The 18,892-nt window shown below is 42.6% G+C and overlaps 1 protein-coding gene across 9 annotated transcripts in view; it reads right to left on the reverse strand.

Moving 5' to 3' along the window:
• LIN54 (lin-54 DREAM MuvB core complex component) overlaps window positions 1-18,892 on the reverse strand; it is a 1,508,411-nt gene that overhangs the window by 81,188 nt on the left and 1,408,331 nt on the right. For all 9 annotated transcript variants that reach the window (XM_044061349.1, XM_044061353.1, XM_044061352.1 and 6 more), the window contains one exon: window positions 10,450-10,652. In XM_044061349.1, coding sequence (XP_043917284.1) covers window positions 10,450-10,652 — 203 coding nt within the window. The remainder of the gene's footprint in view (window positions 1-10,449; window positions 10,653-18,892) is intronic.

Genomic DNA, 18,892 nt, shown 5'->3' on the forward strand with positions numbered 1-18,892 from the left:
AAGTATGGTTAATTTTCTCTCTCTCCTTTTTTAACACCTTTACTGAATCATCACTTAAGACACAGGCAAACATAAGTTTATATAAAAGAAAACAAACCATGTTAACATGTTCACAGTTACAAATGTTATACATCACATACATGCTTTTATACAATCATAAATACAACATTAAATACTTTGTTCAATTCCTGCCTTCTCTTAAACCTCATTCCTCCTCCAAAACATTATTCTACTTGTACTGCTCCCACAATTCCCACGTTTTATATAGTTTGCTTCTACCCTTTTCTAAATTTCCCACTTTCAGATCTTTTACCGCTGACTTCCATTCTCTACTAACTGCTGTTTTGGAAGCCAGCAGAATTAAACTTAAGGTGTTACCATGTCTAGGCAACTCCGTTCCTGTATACCAGCTAAAAAAAAGAAACCTTAGTTACACCGATTTGCTCACCCAATATTTCTGACGGAGTACTATGTAGGGAATGTAACGTCTGCCAACTCATTACACTGCCAAAACATGCTCTCAGTTACCTCTTTCTTCCCCATCACACCTCCAACATTTGCCATCTACCCAAGGAAACATTCTCTAGAGTATGAGAGAAGTTAAGCTTGAAAAAAGTGGGTGGTCTTTCCCTTCCTTTGATTCCAAGTCAAGGAAATGAAAGTTTCATGAAGTACAACCACGCTCCTGGTACCTAAAAGTACAGTTTTGTACCTACCATAAATGTAGATGTTCGAGGATCCACATTGCTGCAGTCATAACCTGTGGGTAGTCCGCTGTCCTCGGTCGGCCCGAATACCAAAGAGTTAGGCTGGCGTCGGCCATGGGCGCCCGGAGCTGACGTCAGTACGTAGTAGTACTTAAGCGCATGACCGACGCCATATCCTCAGTCTTTCTTGCCCCAGATGTCAGAAGGCCTTAAAAAGAAAAGGCCAGAGCCACAAAAGGAGAAAAACAATAATTATCCCCAAGGAACAATAACAACAAACAACAACAACAACACCCCCAAACCAAAGAGGGGAAGGAGGGAGGGAAAATAGGACTGCAGCAATGTGGATCCTCGAACATCTACATTTATGGTAGGTACAAAACTGTACTATGTTCTTTGTCTCACATTGTTGCAGTCATAACCTGTGGGTAGAATTCCAAAGCAAAGGAAAAGGGAGGCTGGCAAACTAAAAAGCATTAGGGGCTGCTAACATGCCCTGTAAGACTGCAGTGGCAAACCCAGCCCTGGACTTGGAGAAAAGAGGGAGATGGTAATGTTTAGTAAAAGTATGAACTGAACTCCAAGTAGCTGCTTCCAAAATATCCTTAGTAGCCACACCCCTCAAAAAAGCAGTAGAAGTGGCAGTAGCCCTAGTGGAATGAGGTCTAATCCCCGCAGGAACATCCTTTCCATGATGAGAGTAACAAAAAGCAATACAATTACCAATCCACTTCGAAATAGTCTGCTTAGAAACAGCTTTCCCTTGTGAACCCAAAGCAAAAGAAACAAATAACTGTTGAGACTGTCTGAACTCCTTAGTTCTGCTCAAATAATAACGTAACTGCCTGTGTATATCCAAAGAATGCAAGATTTTTTCCCCCTTATTTTGGGGTTCAGCATAAAAAGTAGGCAAATGGATAGACTGGTTCAAGGCCACATTAGAAATCACTTTTGGCATGAAAGTAGGGTTAGTACGCAAAGAAACTCTATCCTTATGGAATATTAGAAAGGGTTCAACTGCCATGAGAGCCTGCAATTCAGGTACCCTTCTAGCAGAAGTAAAGGCCAACAAAAAGGCAGTCTTCCAAGACAAAAACTTCAATTCAGACGTAGCTGCAGGTTCAAAAGGAGACAAAGTAAGCTTCTCCAACACAAAATTGAGATCCCAGGAAGGAGTAGGAGCTCTACATGGGGGTCTTATATTTTTTGCCCCTCTAAGAAATTGCTTAAACAAAGGGTGAGAAAATAAAGGAGGGTCACAATCATAGTGAGCAGAAATAGCAGCAGCATGAACCTTTACAGAGGAAAATGACAAACCCTTGTCTAGTAACTCAGTAAGGTACTGCAGTGTAAAACTCAAATTAGGTACCGAGACATCAAAGCCCTTTGTCGTGCTCCAAAGAAAAAATCTCTTCCATTTATCAGCATAAACTTTTCTAGTGCTGGGCCGCCTAGCTTCCAAAATGACATCTAAAACCTGTTGAGGAAGCTGAGAACCCACAGGTTCTAAAACAGAATATGCCAGGCCGTTAGATGCAGGGACTGCACCCTGACATTGAGCAAATGACTGCTTGACTGGGACAACAAGTGAGGAAGCTGTGGTAAAGGCCAAGGAGGCTCCTGAATTAAACTCCTCAGCAGAGGATACCAGTGCTGTCGTGGCCAATCTGGTGCTATTAAAATCATGCGAGGCTTGTCCCGCCTTACCTTCAAGAGAACCTTGGTAAGGAGAGGCAGAGGAGGAAAAGCATAGGCGTGAAGGTTGTTCCAACTGAAAGATAGAGCATCCACTTTCCAAGCTTTTGGGTGAAACATCTTTGTGCAAAATTTTGGTAGTTGGAAATTTAGAGGAGAAGCGAACAGATCTATGTCTGGAGTTCCCCAAGCCCCTGTCAACTGTTGAAATACCTGAGGATCCAATTTCCACTCGTGGGGATCCACAATTTGTCTGCTCAATACATCTGCTAGGGAGTTCTGTGCTCCTGGCAGAAACCGTGCTTGAAGAGTGATGTGCAAACCCAGAGCAGTCTCCCACAATATCATAGCTTGTCTGCAAAGAGGGTAAGAATGGGTTCCCCCCCCCCTGCTTGTTGATGTACCACATGACTGTAGTGTTGTCTGTTTGTATCAACACCTGTCCTGGTTGAAGTAGGCCCTTGAAAGCCATCAGGGCAAACTGGACTGCTAACATCTCCTTCATGTTGATATGCAAATGCTGTAGCCTGGGAAGCCACGTGTCTTGAATCCATTTCCCATTGAAGTGTGCTCCCCAAGCCAGGTCTGAGGCATCCGTCGTTAAGATCTGACTCGCCTCTGGTCGGGCCACAGAGAGTCCCTTGTTTAGGTGACATTCCTGTGCCCACCACAAGAATTCCTTCTGGATGCAAGGTATTATTGGAATGACAGTGTCCAGATCGTGGCAGTGTTGAGTCCATACACTTTTGAGATACCATTGTAGCTTCCGCATATGCAGTTTGGCATTGGGAAGTACCAGAATGCAAGATGCCATGAACCCCAAGGCTTGAAGGACTGTCCTTGCAGTCAGCCTGGACAGTACTGATAAATGCTGGAAGTATAGATGAAGAGTTCTTTGTTTGTCCGGGGTCAGAAAAGCCATCTGAGAGGCTGTATTCAGTCTCACACCCAGAAAGCACATGTCCTGAGAGGGTACTAGACTGGACTTTGTTTCGTTCACAGAATACCCTAGGCACCTTAAAACTGCCATTACATACTGTAGCTGTTGAAGTAACTTGTCTTTGTCCTGAGCAAGAATCAGGCAATCGTCCAAATAAGGATAAATTTGTATTCCCCTCAGTCTTAAGAAAGCTATTACAGGAGCCAGAACCTTTGTGAACACCCTGGGCGCAGTAGATAAACCAAAGGGCAATGCAGAGAACTGATAATGAGAAATGCCAGCCCGAAAACGCAGGAATCTCCTGCAGCTGGGCCTGATAGGAATGTGAAGATAGGCCTCTTTGAGATCCAGAGTTACCATCCAGTGATCTTTGCCTAGCAGAGGCAGAAGTTGCTGTAATGTTAACATCTTGAACTTTGGAATGTCTAGGTAAGTATTGAGAATGGACAAATCCAGAATTGGCCTCCAAGTGTTTTCTTTCTTTGGCACCAGGAAAAGACGAGAATAAAACCCTAGGCCTTCTTCTGACGGAGGTACCACCTGGATTGCCCCCATCTGTAAAAGCAAAGAAATTTGTTCCTGAGCCTCCAGCCTTTGCTGAGGAGGTACATCTGGCATGCCTTTGAAAGGGGGAAAAGTGTGAAAATAAAACTTGTAGCCTTGATTTATTATGTCCAACACCCATTTGTCCTAGGTGACCAAATGCCAATTTTGCTTGAAAAGTGCCAACTTTCCTCCTAGAGGAGCTGCCAGAAAGGAAGGATCTGGCAGCTGGAGATACAGGTCATTGGGTCTGTTTACGAAAAGGCTGACCCCTGCCCTCACCAGAAGATTGTGCAGGAGAACTCCAAGTCCTAGGTCTGAAAGAACCCTGAGCGTGAGCCCTGCCCCTACCACGTCTAGACCTGCCCTTAGACTAAAAATCTGAAGAAGGGTAAGACCATCCTCTTGCAGGCCAATTCCTGCTAAACTTAGGGGGCTGCACTTGCAAAAATTCCTTAACTGTCTGCATAGACTTAGCTTTGTCTTCCATCTTTTTCAAAACTGACTCCACAGGGGAACCAAAAAGAACTTCAGATTGAAGGGGAGCATCCAACATCCGAGCTTTAACATGCTCTGACAAATTTTGATCCTTAAGCCAGGCATGCCTACGAATAACTGAACCAGTAGCAGCTACCCTGGAAGAAGCCTGAAGAGCATCGAAGCCACACTGCAAGGAATGTTTACCAACTTGATCTGAAGCATGAACCAAGTCCTGCAATTCCTTACACTCTATACCCTCAGATAAAGCATCTACCTTAGATTTCAATTGACCTAACAGAAAGTTCTGATACTTCAGCATATGGAATTGGCAATTTAAAGCCCTCATAGCTAACGTAGAAGAGGTGTACACTTTTTTACCCCACCTATCCAATGCTCTAGAATCTTTATCCAAGGGAACTGGATTCTTCACCACAGAAGCCCTGACACCCTTAGGCCCTTGAATAATAGTTTCCGGGTCAGCTCTAGGGCTCTTATACAAATATTTATGTGCCTCTGGAACTCTGTAATACCTGTCTGGCTTGACAGGGGCAGGGGGTAAAGAATCAGGATTAAGGGAAGCTTCAGAAAAACATCCTGAACAACATCTAAAACAGGGGAATTGCCAAAGGTCTATGTTGTGGCAAAACAAAATTCCCTAAGCCTCTTACGAGAATCTGAAAAATCCTGACCTTCCCACTTGAAATGCTCCCTCATGGAATGCAAGGTTTCAGAAAAGGAAAAATCCTCTGGAGGTGAAGCAGAAGGACAGGAATCCTCTGCATCCGAATCAGAATAGGGAGGAAAATCCTGAATATCCTCGGCTGAGGACTCAGAGTAATCTGAGGAATGTTCCATTCCCTCTAAATCTGTCTCCACCCTAGGCCTCTTTTCTGGGGGGGGCATAGAACCCCTGATCAAAGTAATCAAATCCTCTGCCATTTTCAACATATGCTTTTTAGGAACCGAGCCCGAAGAACCAGGGCTGTGGCCCGTACCAGAAATACCAGGCCTAGCCTTAGCAGGGCCTTTAGTGACTGAAGTAGAAGGCCTAATAACCTTTTGTAAGGATGGAACCACAGAAACTTGAGAAGCACCCTCGGCCTGACCTAACTCCTGAGAGGCCAACTCCTGCAAAATTAAAGGTTCCCCCTGGGATTCAGCCGAGACCTCGGCTGGATCCACAGATTCAACCGTAGATTCCATAGAACCGGCGTCCGTAACGGACGACTCATCCGGTTTAGACCTTAAGGATTTATCTTTTCGCTTTTTTGCGGTAGCGGGCGTCGGAGGATCCGACGGCATGTTGTAGTTACACCGCTTACCGAAAACAAGCCTAGCACAGTCTAATCTGCGTTTAATGGTGCGCTTATTAAATCTAGCGCAAAAGCGACACCCGACTACGTCGTGTTCAGGCCCTAAGCAAGGAATACAGAGAGAATGATAGTCCCTATGAGGTATCTGTTTCCCACAAGAAATACAATTATTAACTTTTTCTGACATCCGGATTAACTGAGGCAAGAAAAGACAAAAGTTTTCCCCAACGGGGTACTTAGCCCAACTTGGTCTTCGGTCTGAAACTCGAAAACTGAAAATTTCAGAACGCCGAACGGCACTTGCAAACGCTGCTTCTGCTTCGGACCACGCGGCAAGAAAGACTGAGGATATGGCGTCGGTCATGCGCTTAAGTACTACTACATACTGACGTCAGCTCCGGGCGCCCATGGCTGACTCCAGCCTAACTCTTTGGTATTCGGGCCGACCGAGGACAGCGGACTACCCACAGGTTATGACTGCAGCAATGTGAGACTAAGAACATCAAGACTCGAACCATACTGAAAAAGGCAACTTAAGCACGGAGTTAAACTGTACAAGAGGGTGGACTTTTCTTTAAGGCTAGTAGTTCAGATTTTTGTTTTCTGACAAAAAAGCAGACAGTATTCGCAGAAACATACTTTAAACTTTGAACAAAGTGTATTTACCAAAGTCAGAAAAGCACTGCACTATGCGGGAATGTCTAGTCACTCTTGGGCGATCAGTGTTCCACGTCATACCTCACTGATTTGACTCACTGAACAAGACAGCTGAAATAATCTGAAGAGGAATTTAAATTCATTCAAATATCTGTAAAACCAGCTATCTAGAAAGGCTTCAGAACCTAATATATTCTATTCTATTTGCTATAGATTAAAAAGCATTTTGCTGGAGATTTTTTTTAACAAATGTGTTCAAAGAGGAGGGTAGCTGATCAGAATATATCAGCTCAAGATTTTTTCCCCTACAGACTCTGAAAGATGGAAATGTTGGTTTCTTCCTTCTTTTTTTCTGTCTCATTTCCAGAAGTAGGTTTGGTCTTCATGTAAAAATAGTTCAGCCTTTAGTTACAAGTCAGAGTACTTCTGTTACAAGATTTTAGTCTATAAGCACAAGCATCTCTGCTGCTCAGCTAGACAATTTCCTGGCTCTCAAGACATCTGCACCTCCAAAGTCTGAGGGATGGATGTGAACTCCCTAATATTAAAATTAAGCACCTCTTAAGGTACCTGCTCTACTAATGCCTGGATGCTGGGATTCCCTAATTCGCGACTGAAGCTGACAATATTTCTTGCTAGGTTTGTTAAAGTGGATGATGAGGTGAGAATAAAGAACCTTGTTTTTCTGATGCCTGGTGCAGGATTAGCAATGGGTAAATTTTGTCAGTACTTGGTTTGACAAGTGGCAATACGGATCTGAAAGACTCTGACAAAGGGGAGAAAGGTTTCTTGTGGATAACAATACAGGATTCTTTGACTGATGACTGGTTAAGCTATTTTCAGAGCTATACAGATAACTCTGAACTGTTATTTCATACTGTACGTTCCTTGCCTTTTATGGACTAAATAGTTTCATTTTACTTTCAGTCATTGGGACTTGTATATAATTAGCTCAAAGACATTCTATAGTGAGACACTTCGTGCTCAAACTGAAATAACTTTTAAAACAAAAGATGATTAATGTTTTTAATGGCTAGCTCTTATTTGTTGTAGGATTCTGATTTACCCTGCTATCAAGATGAATCTTGAGACAACAAGATCTCAGTACTTAATCAGGGTCAGTGACTTGATGGGGTTATTTATTTACCTGGAATATATGAGAAAGAAAATGTGTTGTAATACTCCCTTCTAAAGAAACCAAACTACATGAATACTGGGGAGGTGAAAAGGATTATAAAGACTTCAGGATGCTATTTGTCTCAGATTATTGAATGTGGTTTGTGTATTCTTTGTTTGATCAGCTATCAAATTCATTATTTGGTGTGGTCTGCCAGTATGTGGAATACTGGGGTTCCTGTAAAGTTTGACAGAGGCATTGTTCAACTGAGATGAGAGAGGTTGATTTAACCATGCTTGTCACTGGAGTTATGAACAGTGGAGTTTAACAATTTAAGTCCGGGCAACCCATCTTTAGTCCGATTCATTTATGTTTACCAGGGTGTATTAAATAAATGTTTTATCTTGATCCACCAAATCATGATATAGGATGACAGACTGGTTCAATTTCATGACACTACTGGTCTACTGTTTCCCCCCCCCCAAACACAACTGGACTACGGTCGTTTTGATAGAAATTAATGGGACCCTTAGTTGAATATATTAAAACAAACCCAGTGGTAATTTATGACAGCTTCTATTCCACCTGACTCAAATTTTACTATAGTTTAGGGTTGCTGGACTTGGGTCTTTCGCAGGCAGGACAACTTTCATCATTCAAGGATATGGCCCACTATTAAAACAAGAATGTGGTGAAAGAAGCAGCTGCCCTTGGCCCAAGCTGTTAGGGGGCATGACTCAATACTGAGGAGTTTTCAATCAGGCATGCCTGCAGTACTGGGATTCATATAAACAACAGCTAATATTCACACCACCTCCTCACATGAATGCATTTAGTGTCAGTGACTGCAGAATAAACGTTATTCAGAGAACTTTTTTTTTGGTCCTCAACCACAGAACCCTTTTCTGGCCTTCATCTTTAGAAGGTCTTGACTTATTTTTCTGTACTTAACTTCGGACTGGGGGGATGCCAAGTCTAGAGACTATCCAGGGTGCTAAACAGTCTAGCTATGACTTGGGTATGTCCTCTTTTCTGGTGGGGATGTTCATGTCTAGTTGGCTCCAAGTTATCGTTTTAGCTGATGAGACAAAAATGCTTAATTATCATACATAAAGTGTTTGTTTTGTCCTAACACCATACAAAAGATTAAGATGGTACTGTTTTCAGAGTTGGTTAGAATGACAGAGGTAATATTTTGAAATTAAGGGTTTCATGACACAACAGGTGTGCACTTATGGAACACGTTATTTTACTTTAAAGTTAGTTGGGAGTGCACACAGAAACCATTCTAATAAACTATTTGAGTAATGCAGCTACTTGCTACTTATTTCATTCACATATAAAGGTGTATATGATAATAGAAGAGAATGGAAAAAGCAATCTAAATTTATCTGATGTAGTCTATTCATAAACACCCCCCCCCTCTTCCAGGGAACTAGTAATCTGGATGATTTAGTTAAGGCAGCATTAACAATGACTGCAGTTTTCTCAGATGGCCTGAAATCTTATTTGTAAATTAGGAACCATGATACTTGTACAGACTCGACCCCGAATTCTAACGCTCTGAAGAAAAACCTCTGTGACATGTACATCTCAATGATTTAATGTTCTTCCACTGAACTAATCATTTGAAAGTGACTGTGTAAACGAAGTGTGACCCCAGCACTGAGTTATCCTATGAAAACAGAACAGGCAAGCCATGTCTGAAAGAAGGTTAACAGAAGGGTGACATCAGAGAGTATGACTGAATAGGATTGTACTGTTCTCCACGTGTTCTAAAGGGAATCGAACAGTTAACAAGCTAGGTGCAAAAATTCTTACTGCTGTATATAGTTTATGACTTGTACTGAGAATAAAAGCTTGTGCGCCAAATTATTTCAGTGTGGGTACATTTAAAATTAAAAAAGGAAGTCACCACAAGATTGCTAATTAGGACTGTTTATGGGGTACTGTATCAGTGGAGGAGTAAACTGTTAGTGTCATGATTTATAAAGGACAGGTCAGTCAATTTTCATTGGGTCTTGCTACTCAAATGCCTATTAATTTTCATCTTAAATTGGAAGTACAACTGGAATGCATGTGTGTGTGTAAGTTTTAATTCACTTTGAAAAAGCAATGCCGATAAAACAGCATTGTTTTGGGACCCCCCCCCCCCCCATAAACAAAAATAATGCAGTTGCTGAGAAAGCAGGGAATTTAGGCTCCATCCATAGGAGTGGGTGTGCGAACTCCAGGGTACGGTAAGGAAGCGTTAACACCTGGAACAAAAAGCCAGGAGGAGTACTTTCAGGAGGCCATTTAACAGATTCAGTGGGATCCATAAACTTAGCCTGCTTAATATTATGCTGTTCTAAAAATCTACAGGTTTAGACACTACAGCTAACTGACTGGAAGGAAAAAAAGGTGGTTATATTCTGGACAACTGAAAAGTTATATAAATGCCAGAAGATTCTAAGTCTTTCTAGTCAAACTCTCTTCAGTAAATGAACACCAGTGCAAACATGACTGATTATTGTACTTTTAAATCTTTTAGTGAGGCCAGACAGCCAGAAAAGCACTTGCTTGTGCCTCTCATACGCGAGATCTCTTCTCTTTAAAAGAAATCAGATAAATGCTACACAAAATCTGAATCAGAACTTCTTGAGTAACACATTTACCAGCATTGTTGAAAAAGACAAGACTCAAGTGACATGGCAACAATGACTATCGAGTGGACCGAACTCTCGCTGTGGTGTTTAAAGACGAGAAATGGAAGAATAGCTCCATTTTATACCTGGGATGCCCACTAATAGTCACAGCATGAGACAGCAATATCACATGCTGGGAAATGTCCAAATGCTGATTATTCTGGCAGAGGACCAATGCCTACCTCCAGTAACTAGGTACTGTAATTAAATTCAGAAGACTGCTTTACTAGTAGAAAAATATGATCGTATGCTGTTGAATTCAAATCCACAAATGCAATGCAAAAAAATAAAAAGCTCAATATTTACTTACTTCCCCCCTCCACTTGACACCGTTAGAGTTGGCCTTGTCAGCAAGTCTGAGATTTGAGATGACAATTTAGTTTTTGCGGCGGCTTGCTGCAGCACTCGGACTTCTGCTGCATCTGCTAAGTGCATTAATGTTTTTCGCTCTGGACTTTCTTCAAAGTTTTTGCATCCAATACATTTACATATTGAAGAACACATGATCTTTGCCTGGATTAGAAAAAGATGAGATAAACTTCAGGTTTATTATATTCATCAAACAGTACTGCAACATGTTACATGCAGCATCCACTGTAATAAAAAAAAAATCATTGTTATTTCAGTCAACAGACATAAAAAACAAGTTCATTTCTATCAGGATACATGCAACAGATGTCCAAGCAGCCTCTTTTGAAACTACCCATGTCTCCTCCCTATGGCACAGAGATGAAATGGCACACAGCTCAATGCCCATTAAAAGGCTACTTTGTCCCCTTCCACATTACTTCCTCCTTGACAAAAACTCAGAGAAATGGTTGAACAGTAGGAGGGTAAAATGTTAACATACTACAAATTATGTGGATACATACCTTTTTAAAATAATAAAAATTAAACTGGAAGCAAAACACAAATTAAAAGGAAGTAACAAATAAAATAGCAAGACGTACAAACTATAAAGAATGACTACATACAGTAAATCATGAACCAATAAAATACAAAGTCTGATGTTTTAGATGTCATAAAATTAGATTAAAGGCACATCGATAAGGCCATCACAATAAAAAGATTAATAACAAAACAAATTCTTTGGTGTCTTATGTGACAGTCACATGATCAACACACCAATAACAGCTGTAAAGATGAACTAATTAATAGAACATTGTTATGAATTACAAAAAACAATCCATTTCCAATCATAGGTATGTAATAAATATTTATATTAAAAACAAAAAATAAAATCAGATACTATAGTTTCGCTACTCTCAGTTTTAAAACACTATGTACAGGCACTTGATCATTAAGACCTGGATGGGTAGCTGCATTTAATTTAATTTGCCACAGTAGTTCTCTATATTCTTTTCTTCCCAATTCCCTCCCCTGGGGTCTACCGGTATTTTTTTTCAAAGCAATAAAACAATTCTTAAAAGCACTGCAAACTAAGGCACCTCTGCAATAATGTATTTTTCATTCTTTTTATTATTGTAAATGTGTTCATGTATTCTCTTCCTAAGGGGCCTTTCTGCTTTTCAACATAAAAGTAAAAATAAGATGAGCAAAGCATTAAGTAGACTTAACCTGAGGAACCATAACTACCTTTCTTGAGGAGTCTCCTCATATTAAACGGACTGTTAATAATCAATTCATTCCTCCTAAATATCTACATATAGTTGCAATGTTTACAGCTTCCTCATTTGACTGCCCCATTCCTGGTTTCTTCAGCTTCTATCATTCCTTTATACAGGGAATTTACTTTTGCTTTCAAAATATTTTTTTTCATATTTCTCTCTCTCTCTCTCTTTTTTTTTAATAAAATGTTTTTCACCTAATATGTTGTTCATGTCATCGTTACAGAAGACAGCTCAATTTTTTTTGGTATAACTGCTTTAATCATTTTTGCCATGTTGCTATATACTAAAACTGTTGCTCTCTCAAATCCCAAATTCTTTTTCTGTCTACTGCTCCTTTTGTTCTTACTAAACCTTTACTATTAGGGGCGCATATTGTGCCTTCACTGATCTCTATACTAACTGTATCCAAACATTCTTGAGGATAACCCTGTTCGCAGAACATATTCAAAACTTTGTTCTTCTCATTACAAAAATCTGAAACCATCTTTGCTACTCTTAAACCAGCTGTCTTTTTACCAAACTCATTTTTTTAATGGGATGGCAGCTATTATAGTGAAGGAAACTTATCTGAGAATTTTGGTTTCCTGTAACTAGTGGATGAGAAATCATTTTTATTCTTGGTGATCATTACATCCATAAAACTAATATAGTTAAGATTACATTCGTGTGTGAGCTTTAAAAACTGGGCTGCATTCCCAATATATTCAATAAACTCCTTTAAATTCAACACCGATTCTTCCCAAAGAACAAAAATATGAACACTTAATACTCCATGTATGTCATGCATTTTAAATGTTATGGGGCTGCCTTTGACAGCTCTTATTTTGTCTTGTTTACATGTACTATGTAATGATGCCTCTAACTTGGGGAAGTGGCTAAAAAGTATCTACTGAGACTAGCTCTCCTGCCTAGTTAACACATACATAAACATACATACAGACAAATAAAAGCAAGCTTACAGACTAGCCAAGAAAAATCTAATCCATGAACCAACAATTGTTACAACGTGGACTGTCTAACAAGCTTAAATTGGGAGAATCTCTGCAAGAGTTCTTCACTAGTACCTTCAAGGTCATCCTACTATATTTTCAGTACTCAAAGTCTCATTAAGTCCTTAAAGGAATGACTGAAAAATGGTGGAGTTCACCAGAACTCATTCAGTTCTTTTGCATCAAAGTTGAGAGAAGAAAGCAAACAGAACAAGCCTTCGCACTATCTTTTTTTCTACAGCTTAAGTGCACCTTTCATTCACCTAGTCGGTGCACAGCTTGAGCAGATCAGGGAGAAAAATCAACGGTCCATGATGTTTGTATAAGAGTGTTTCTCCCTGGGCCTCTGTTGATAAAGAGCACTGCTCAGTCGAGCTTTCCTGGTTAACAAATGCCAATAAATACATAAATTTTTTTCAGCTGCCTTTGTGTCCTCTATGCCTGTTGCTCAACAACATATGCACCTAGGAGGTGTACCCCATGGCAAGAGCTCCCTCTCTCTTTTGGAAGTTAGACTCTTGGTGCATATGCCTAGATGGCTGCTGCCGAGACAAAAAACAACTGACAGAAGGGCCATCATTCACACAAGGGAGAATGTGTGCTTTTATGTCCCCCACCCTCTCCGACTAACTGGCACTTATGCGGTGTAAGTGCCTGCAGTGATCTCCCAGAGGTGCATGCATGCTTCCATATCTTAAGAGCTCCTTTCATACGCACAGTCAGCTGACAGCTTGAGCAGATCAAGGAGGAAAATTAGTGATCAGGGCACTAACCCCTTCAGAGCTTTCATGCCAACAGAAGGAAGGCTAGAGCCATGAAACAGGTCAGTACTGGGTAAAATGAGAATCCTCACCCTGGCACACAAAATCACAAAAAGTAACAGGGATGGAGGGAACAGTTAATTGAACCTATATTGTTACGCTAAGCGTACTTACACAACTGTACTATTTTTACCATTAGATTACTGCTGCAGTAGACTATGCTATAATGGGTAGAATATCAAAACCTATCAAGACTGGGAAGAAGTGCCAGCAGCCCACAGAGATGGTTTTACAAAGGCAGCTCTAGACCTGGAGAAAGTCTCGTTTGTAGAGTTTTGTGAAAGTACTTACAGAGGACTAAGTTGCTGCCTCTAGAATACTTCTAAAGTCCACCCCTTTCCAAAAAAGCCACTGAAAAAGCAAAGACCTAAGCAGAATATGCTTTGACCATACCTGGAACTGACTGACGTAAGGTGGGAATAATACAATGAAATAGCATGGAATAACCATTTGGAAATTGACTACTTTGCAACTTTTCTTACCTTCACAAGAAATTAATAAAAAGTAGTTATGTACTCACCATAACGTTCCACCTGAGTTAGTTCTACTTCATTTGTCTTCAACCTGTGGGTCCTCGGATCCGACACGGCCGCATTTTCCAGCTATGCTCCTCCTCCCTACCCATAATTCTCCCAGTCTCCCTTCAGATCGAGCTTGCTGCCCAACATATAACCATTACCCGACCATACAAGGACTTATCCTCCAAGAAAAACTTACTACCAGATCCCTTAACTCCCAGCATAAGCAAAGATCCCGACAGAAAGGGACTAGAACAAGGGGACATATAGTATTTTAAAAGAGAAGGTCAGGGGGGAATGGTTGAAGTCAAATGAAGTAGAACTACTCAGATGGAACGTTATGGTGAGTACATAACTTCTTTATCTGAAGTAGTTTACTTCATTTGATCTTCAACTTGGGGGACAGAGTCCACAGCTACCTAATCCTTGGGGGCCATGGAAGGATATTCCGGAGCACTGCAGAGCCAAAGGATGCTCTACTTCTAGAAACCAAATCCGGCTTATAATGAGAAGTAAAGGTGGGAGATGAGGCCCAAGTGGCCGCTGAACAATCATCATCCAAGGGACACTAGACCAAAAGGCCGCAGATGTAGCCATGGATCGGGTCGAAATGTGGACATACTACAAAAGGGCCTCACTGAGACAGATGCCTGGTGTCAAAGCCATGGCCTCAAGCTCAATGCCAAGAAGTGCATTGCCATCCCTTTTGGTAAAAACTCTGTACCCATGAACTACCACATAGGTGGTAGTCTACTTAACACCGAAAGTGTGATAAGAGACCTTGGGACACAGGTGGACAGTAGTCTCTCCTTTGATAATCATATCGCCACAGTACTCAGGAAATCCTTCTACATGGCACACCTCATCATAAAAGGTTTCTCATCCAGGAAAAAGGAGGTCATTGTTCCCTTCTACTCATCACTAATTAGACCCATTATAGAGTACAACGCCCCTTTTGGCATGTACCTCAAGACATCTACAACTGGAAAGGCTGCAGAAATACCTCGCAAAGAGGATTACCGGCCTTAAACAGGTGCTCTATGCAGACAGTCTCAAAAAAACTCCAGCTTTACTCTGTCGCATATCGCCTACTCAGAGGCGATCTCTGCCTAACATATAAAGCTATGTCAAACCCAGAGCTGTTGGACATGCTCCACTTAAAGAAATCCCAGTCCCTCCGAGCTACAAGCTCTAAGGACCTAAACCTTGTCACCACAATAAACAGAACATGCTGGAGCAATAGATTCCTGTCCCAGAGACTTCCCATACTCTGGAACAAACTACCCATCTATATCAAACAAAGCCCCTCATTAGCACTCTTCAAGAAAAATATTGACGATTGGATGGGAGATAGGAAATTCACCCCGGGTATCAGTTCTGTGGCTCTGCTTGACAGGGGCACAGGAAAATAATTTTCTTGGGTGGCCAAAGCCAGGGTACCGTTTTGCTAGGCTTATATAGGCCCTAGGGCCAATAGCCTAGTACCTACCTATGAACCTATGAGCCTTCACTTTTCCTGAAAGAGACAAACCTCTATCCGAATAAGCCCGGGCAATGGACAGAGAGCAACAGCCACTTTTGAAACAGGTTTGCCTAAACAGGGCTTGGCATAGGACAGAAAAAGTTGATCAGACTTGCGTAAAGATTTAGTCCTGTGTAAATAAAATCTCAACTGCCTATGAACATCTAAACAATGATAGTTTGGAAAAAATACTGGTAAATTGATATTCTGATTGATATTAGCCTCAGAGGCTAGCTTAGGAAGAAAAGACAGATTAGTACATAGCGAGACTCTTTGTGGAAGATCATATAAGGGACTTTGATAGAAAGAGCTTGGAGTTCAGACACCCTTCTAGTGGATGTAATGGCAACCAGAAAATTAGTTTTCCAGGTCAAAAATTGCAGATCCACAGAGGCTGCATGTTCAAAGGGAGGGGAAACCAATGCCTACAACAACAAAGTGAGGTCCCACGGAGGAACGGGATCCTTGGCTGGAGGTCTGAGGAGGAAGACACCTTTAAGAAAGGTCTTACAGATTTTCGAAGAAACTAAAGAAGACATATCCACCCCTGCATGAGAATTAGAAATTGCGGCTAGTTGGACCTCTACCGTAGAAGAACTAGCGCCTTGATGAAAAATGCTAGCTAAAAATTCTAGAAACGCTGGAGGTGGTGCAGTGAAAGGATCCAAAGACCTTTGAATGGCCCACATCGAAAAACGTTTCCATTTACTGCGACAGATTTTCCTAGTGGACGACTTATGAGCTGCCCCTAGAATGGATTTAACCGGAGAAGACAAACTGGGAGTCCTAAGAATCATGGGAACCGGGGCAGCAAAGCAGTGAAGCTTTAGACTGTCCAGGTCTGGATGAGGAATCCCCGAGAGATGTGAGAGCAGATCCGGGACTGGATCCAAAGTCCATGGAGGGAGAACTAGATGAAACCGGAGTAAGGGAAACCAAACCTGTGGAGGCCAGAATGGGGCGATGAGGATCATAATGCTCCCCAGCCTTCGTGCTTTCTGCAGTAACTTCGACATGAGGGGAAGAGGAGGATATGCATAAAAGAGCCCGGTAGGCCAGGCATGAATCAAAGAGTCTCGGGGGCTTCCCCAGGTGGGGGTTCAGAGCAAAGAACTTGCTGCATTTCGCGTTGGAAGGAGATGCGAAGTGATCACAGCAAGAGCAACCCCACTTTAGGAAGATCTGTTCTGCTACTGAAGGTTTCAGAGACCACTTGTAGGGCATCAGGATAGATCTGCTGAGCCTGTCTGCTAAGATGTTGGACTGTCCCGGGATGTGTGTTGCCACCAGAAAACGGCTGGTGGAGCTCGCCCATTCCCACACTATCATGGCCCCTCGGCATAATGGGTAAGAAATGGTTCTCCCCTGCTTGTTAATATACCAGACTACTGAAATGTTGTCTGTCTGAATTGCAATCGTTCCCTGAGGAAGATGAACATCTAGGGCTTGCAACGCGAAAAGAACCGCTCTCATCTCTAGGACGCTGATATGCAAATAGGTCTAGTGAGGGGACCATGTGCCTTGGACCGTCCTTCCTGAGCAATACCCCCGACTCAAGCAGGGAGGTGTCTGTGGTCACTGTGGCTTGGGGTGGAGGAGTTTGAACAAGATGTCCTTTGTGGAGATCCGGGGACTGAATCCACCACCAAAGGGAGCTTTTGCATGCCTCTGAGATCTTCACTGGAAAGGACAACGGGAGGTCTAACAGAGACCACTGTACCACTAAAGTCCACTGTAGAACCCTCATGTGGCGGTGTACCATGGGGAGAAGATTTATTGTGGCTGCCATAGAACCCAAAGCTCTTAAGACTGTTTCGGCTGTGGTTGAGTGGGTCTGTAGAAAATGTAACAGTGAATCCTCAAGGTGCGTATCCTGTCTGAGGTGAGGAACACCTTTGACTGTACTGTGTCCAGCCGTGCCCCAATGAACTCTAAAACCTGGACCGGGTGAAGAGCTGACTTGTTCCGATTGATAGTAATGCTCAACTTGTCGGCTAAAGGAAGGAAGAAGTCCCTGGCTTGACATAGTAGATGCCCTGAAGGGGCGATAAAGAGCCAATCGTCCAGGTACGGAAAGACCTGAATGCCCTGAAACCTAAGGTGAGCTGCTACCACTGCCATAACCTTGGTGAACACCAAGGGGGCTGTGGTGGACAGAAGTGGAGGGCTCAAAATTGGTAATGATTGCTTCCCAACCAGAAGTGGAGGAACCTCCGGGAGCACCTGTGCATTCTGATGTGATAGTACACATCCTGGAGATCAATCGAGCACATCCAGTCTTTTTCCTGCAGAAAGGGCAGGATGGACTGGATTGTGACCATCCGGAATTTTGTCATGGTTACTGACAAGTTCAATTGGGAGAGATCCAAAATTGGTCTGAGGTTCCCCAGTCTTTTTTGGCACTAAAAAGAACCTGGAGTACACCCCGGATCCAGATTTGTCTTGGGGGACCGGTTGGATGACTCATTTTCTTGGCAGTGATTGTATCTGGACTGCTGCTTCCTTCCGCTGTGTGGGTGGGATGTCTGGGAGGGTTTTGTTGGGAGGGAGTGAGTCCTTGGACAAAATAGCCTCCGGATATGACTCGCAACCCCAATGATCTGCTGTGATGGACTCCCATGCTAGTGGGTGGAGCGACAGACGACCCCCGACTGCCTCCAGAGATGGACAGCCAGATAACCCCTCAGGCTTGCTGTCCAGGTCTGTCAGAGAATGATTCTCAGGACTCAGAATTCCTAGGAACCCCTCTGCCTCTAGGGTGGCGTCTATCATATCCCCCTCTGCCTCTGGGGGAAGACGAGTCCTAAGCATCCCGGGAAAATGCCTGAGATTTGCAGAACCACATTTTCTTTTGACCTCACTGGCTCCTGGAAAAGGACCTTTGAGGTGGAGAGAAGCGGACTCCGGCAGACTGTGTCTTCCCATCCTTCTTGCTCTGGAGTAGAGTCTCTTTGACTGTCTTTCCAAAGAGGGAAGAACCATCATAAGGGGCATTGATGAAAGATGCCTTGAAGGGCTCAGAGAATTGACATAAGCGGAGAGAGGAGTGGCGCCGAATGGCAACGCCTGACCTCGCCGCCCATGCGGCTCCCTCCGTGACAAGGGAGAGCAAATGCGTGTACGTGTTGGCAACAGAATTGAGGGTGGCCATTCATGCGAACTTCTTCCTGTCCTCTGCCGACATGGACCCCGGGGTCAACTCCGCAACTTCCTTAACCAGGTTTCTCTGGAGTCGAATAACGTGTGCCATATAGTTCAGCGTCCTCACACAA

The sequence above is a fragment of the Protopterus annectens genome, chromosome 2.part0 (genome assembly GCF_019279795.1).
Source record: "Protopterus annectens isolate FY-2018-M chromosome 2.part0, PAN1.0, whole genome shotgun sequence".
NCBI lineage: Eukaryota > Metazoa > Chordata > Ceratodontiformes > Protopteridae > Protopterus > Protopterus annectens.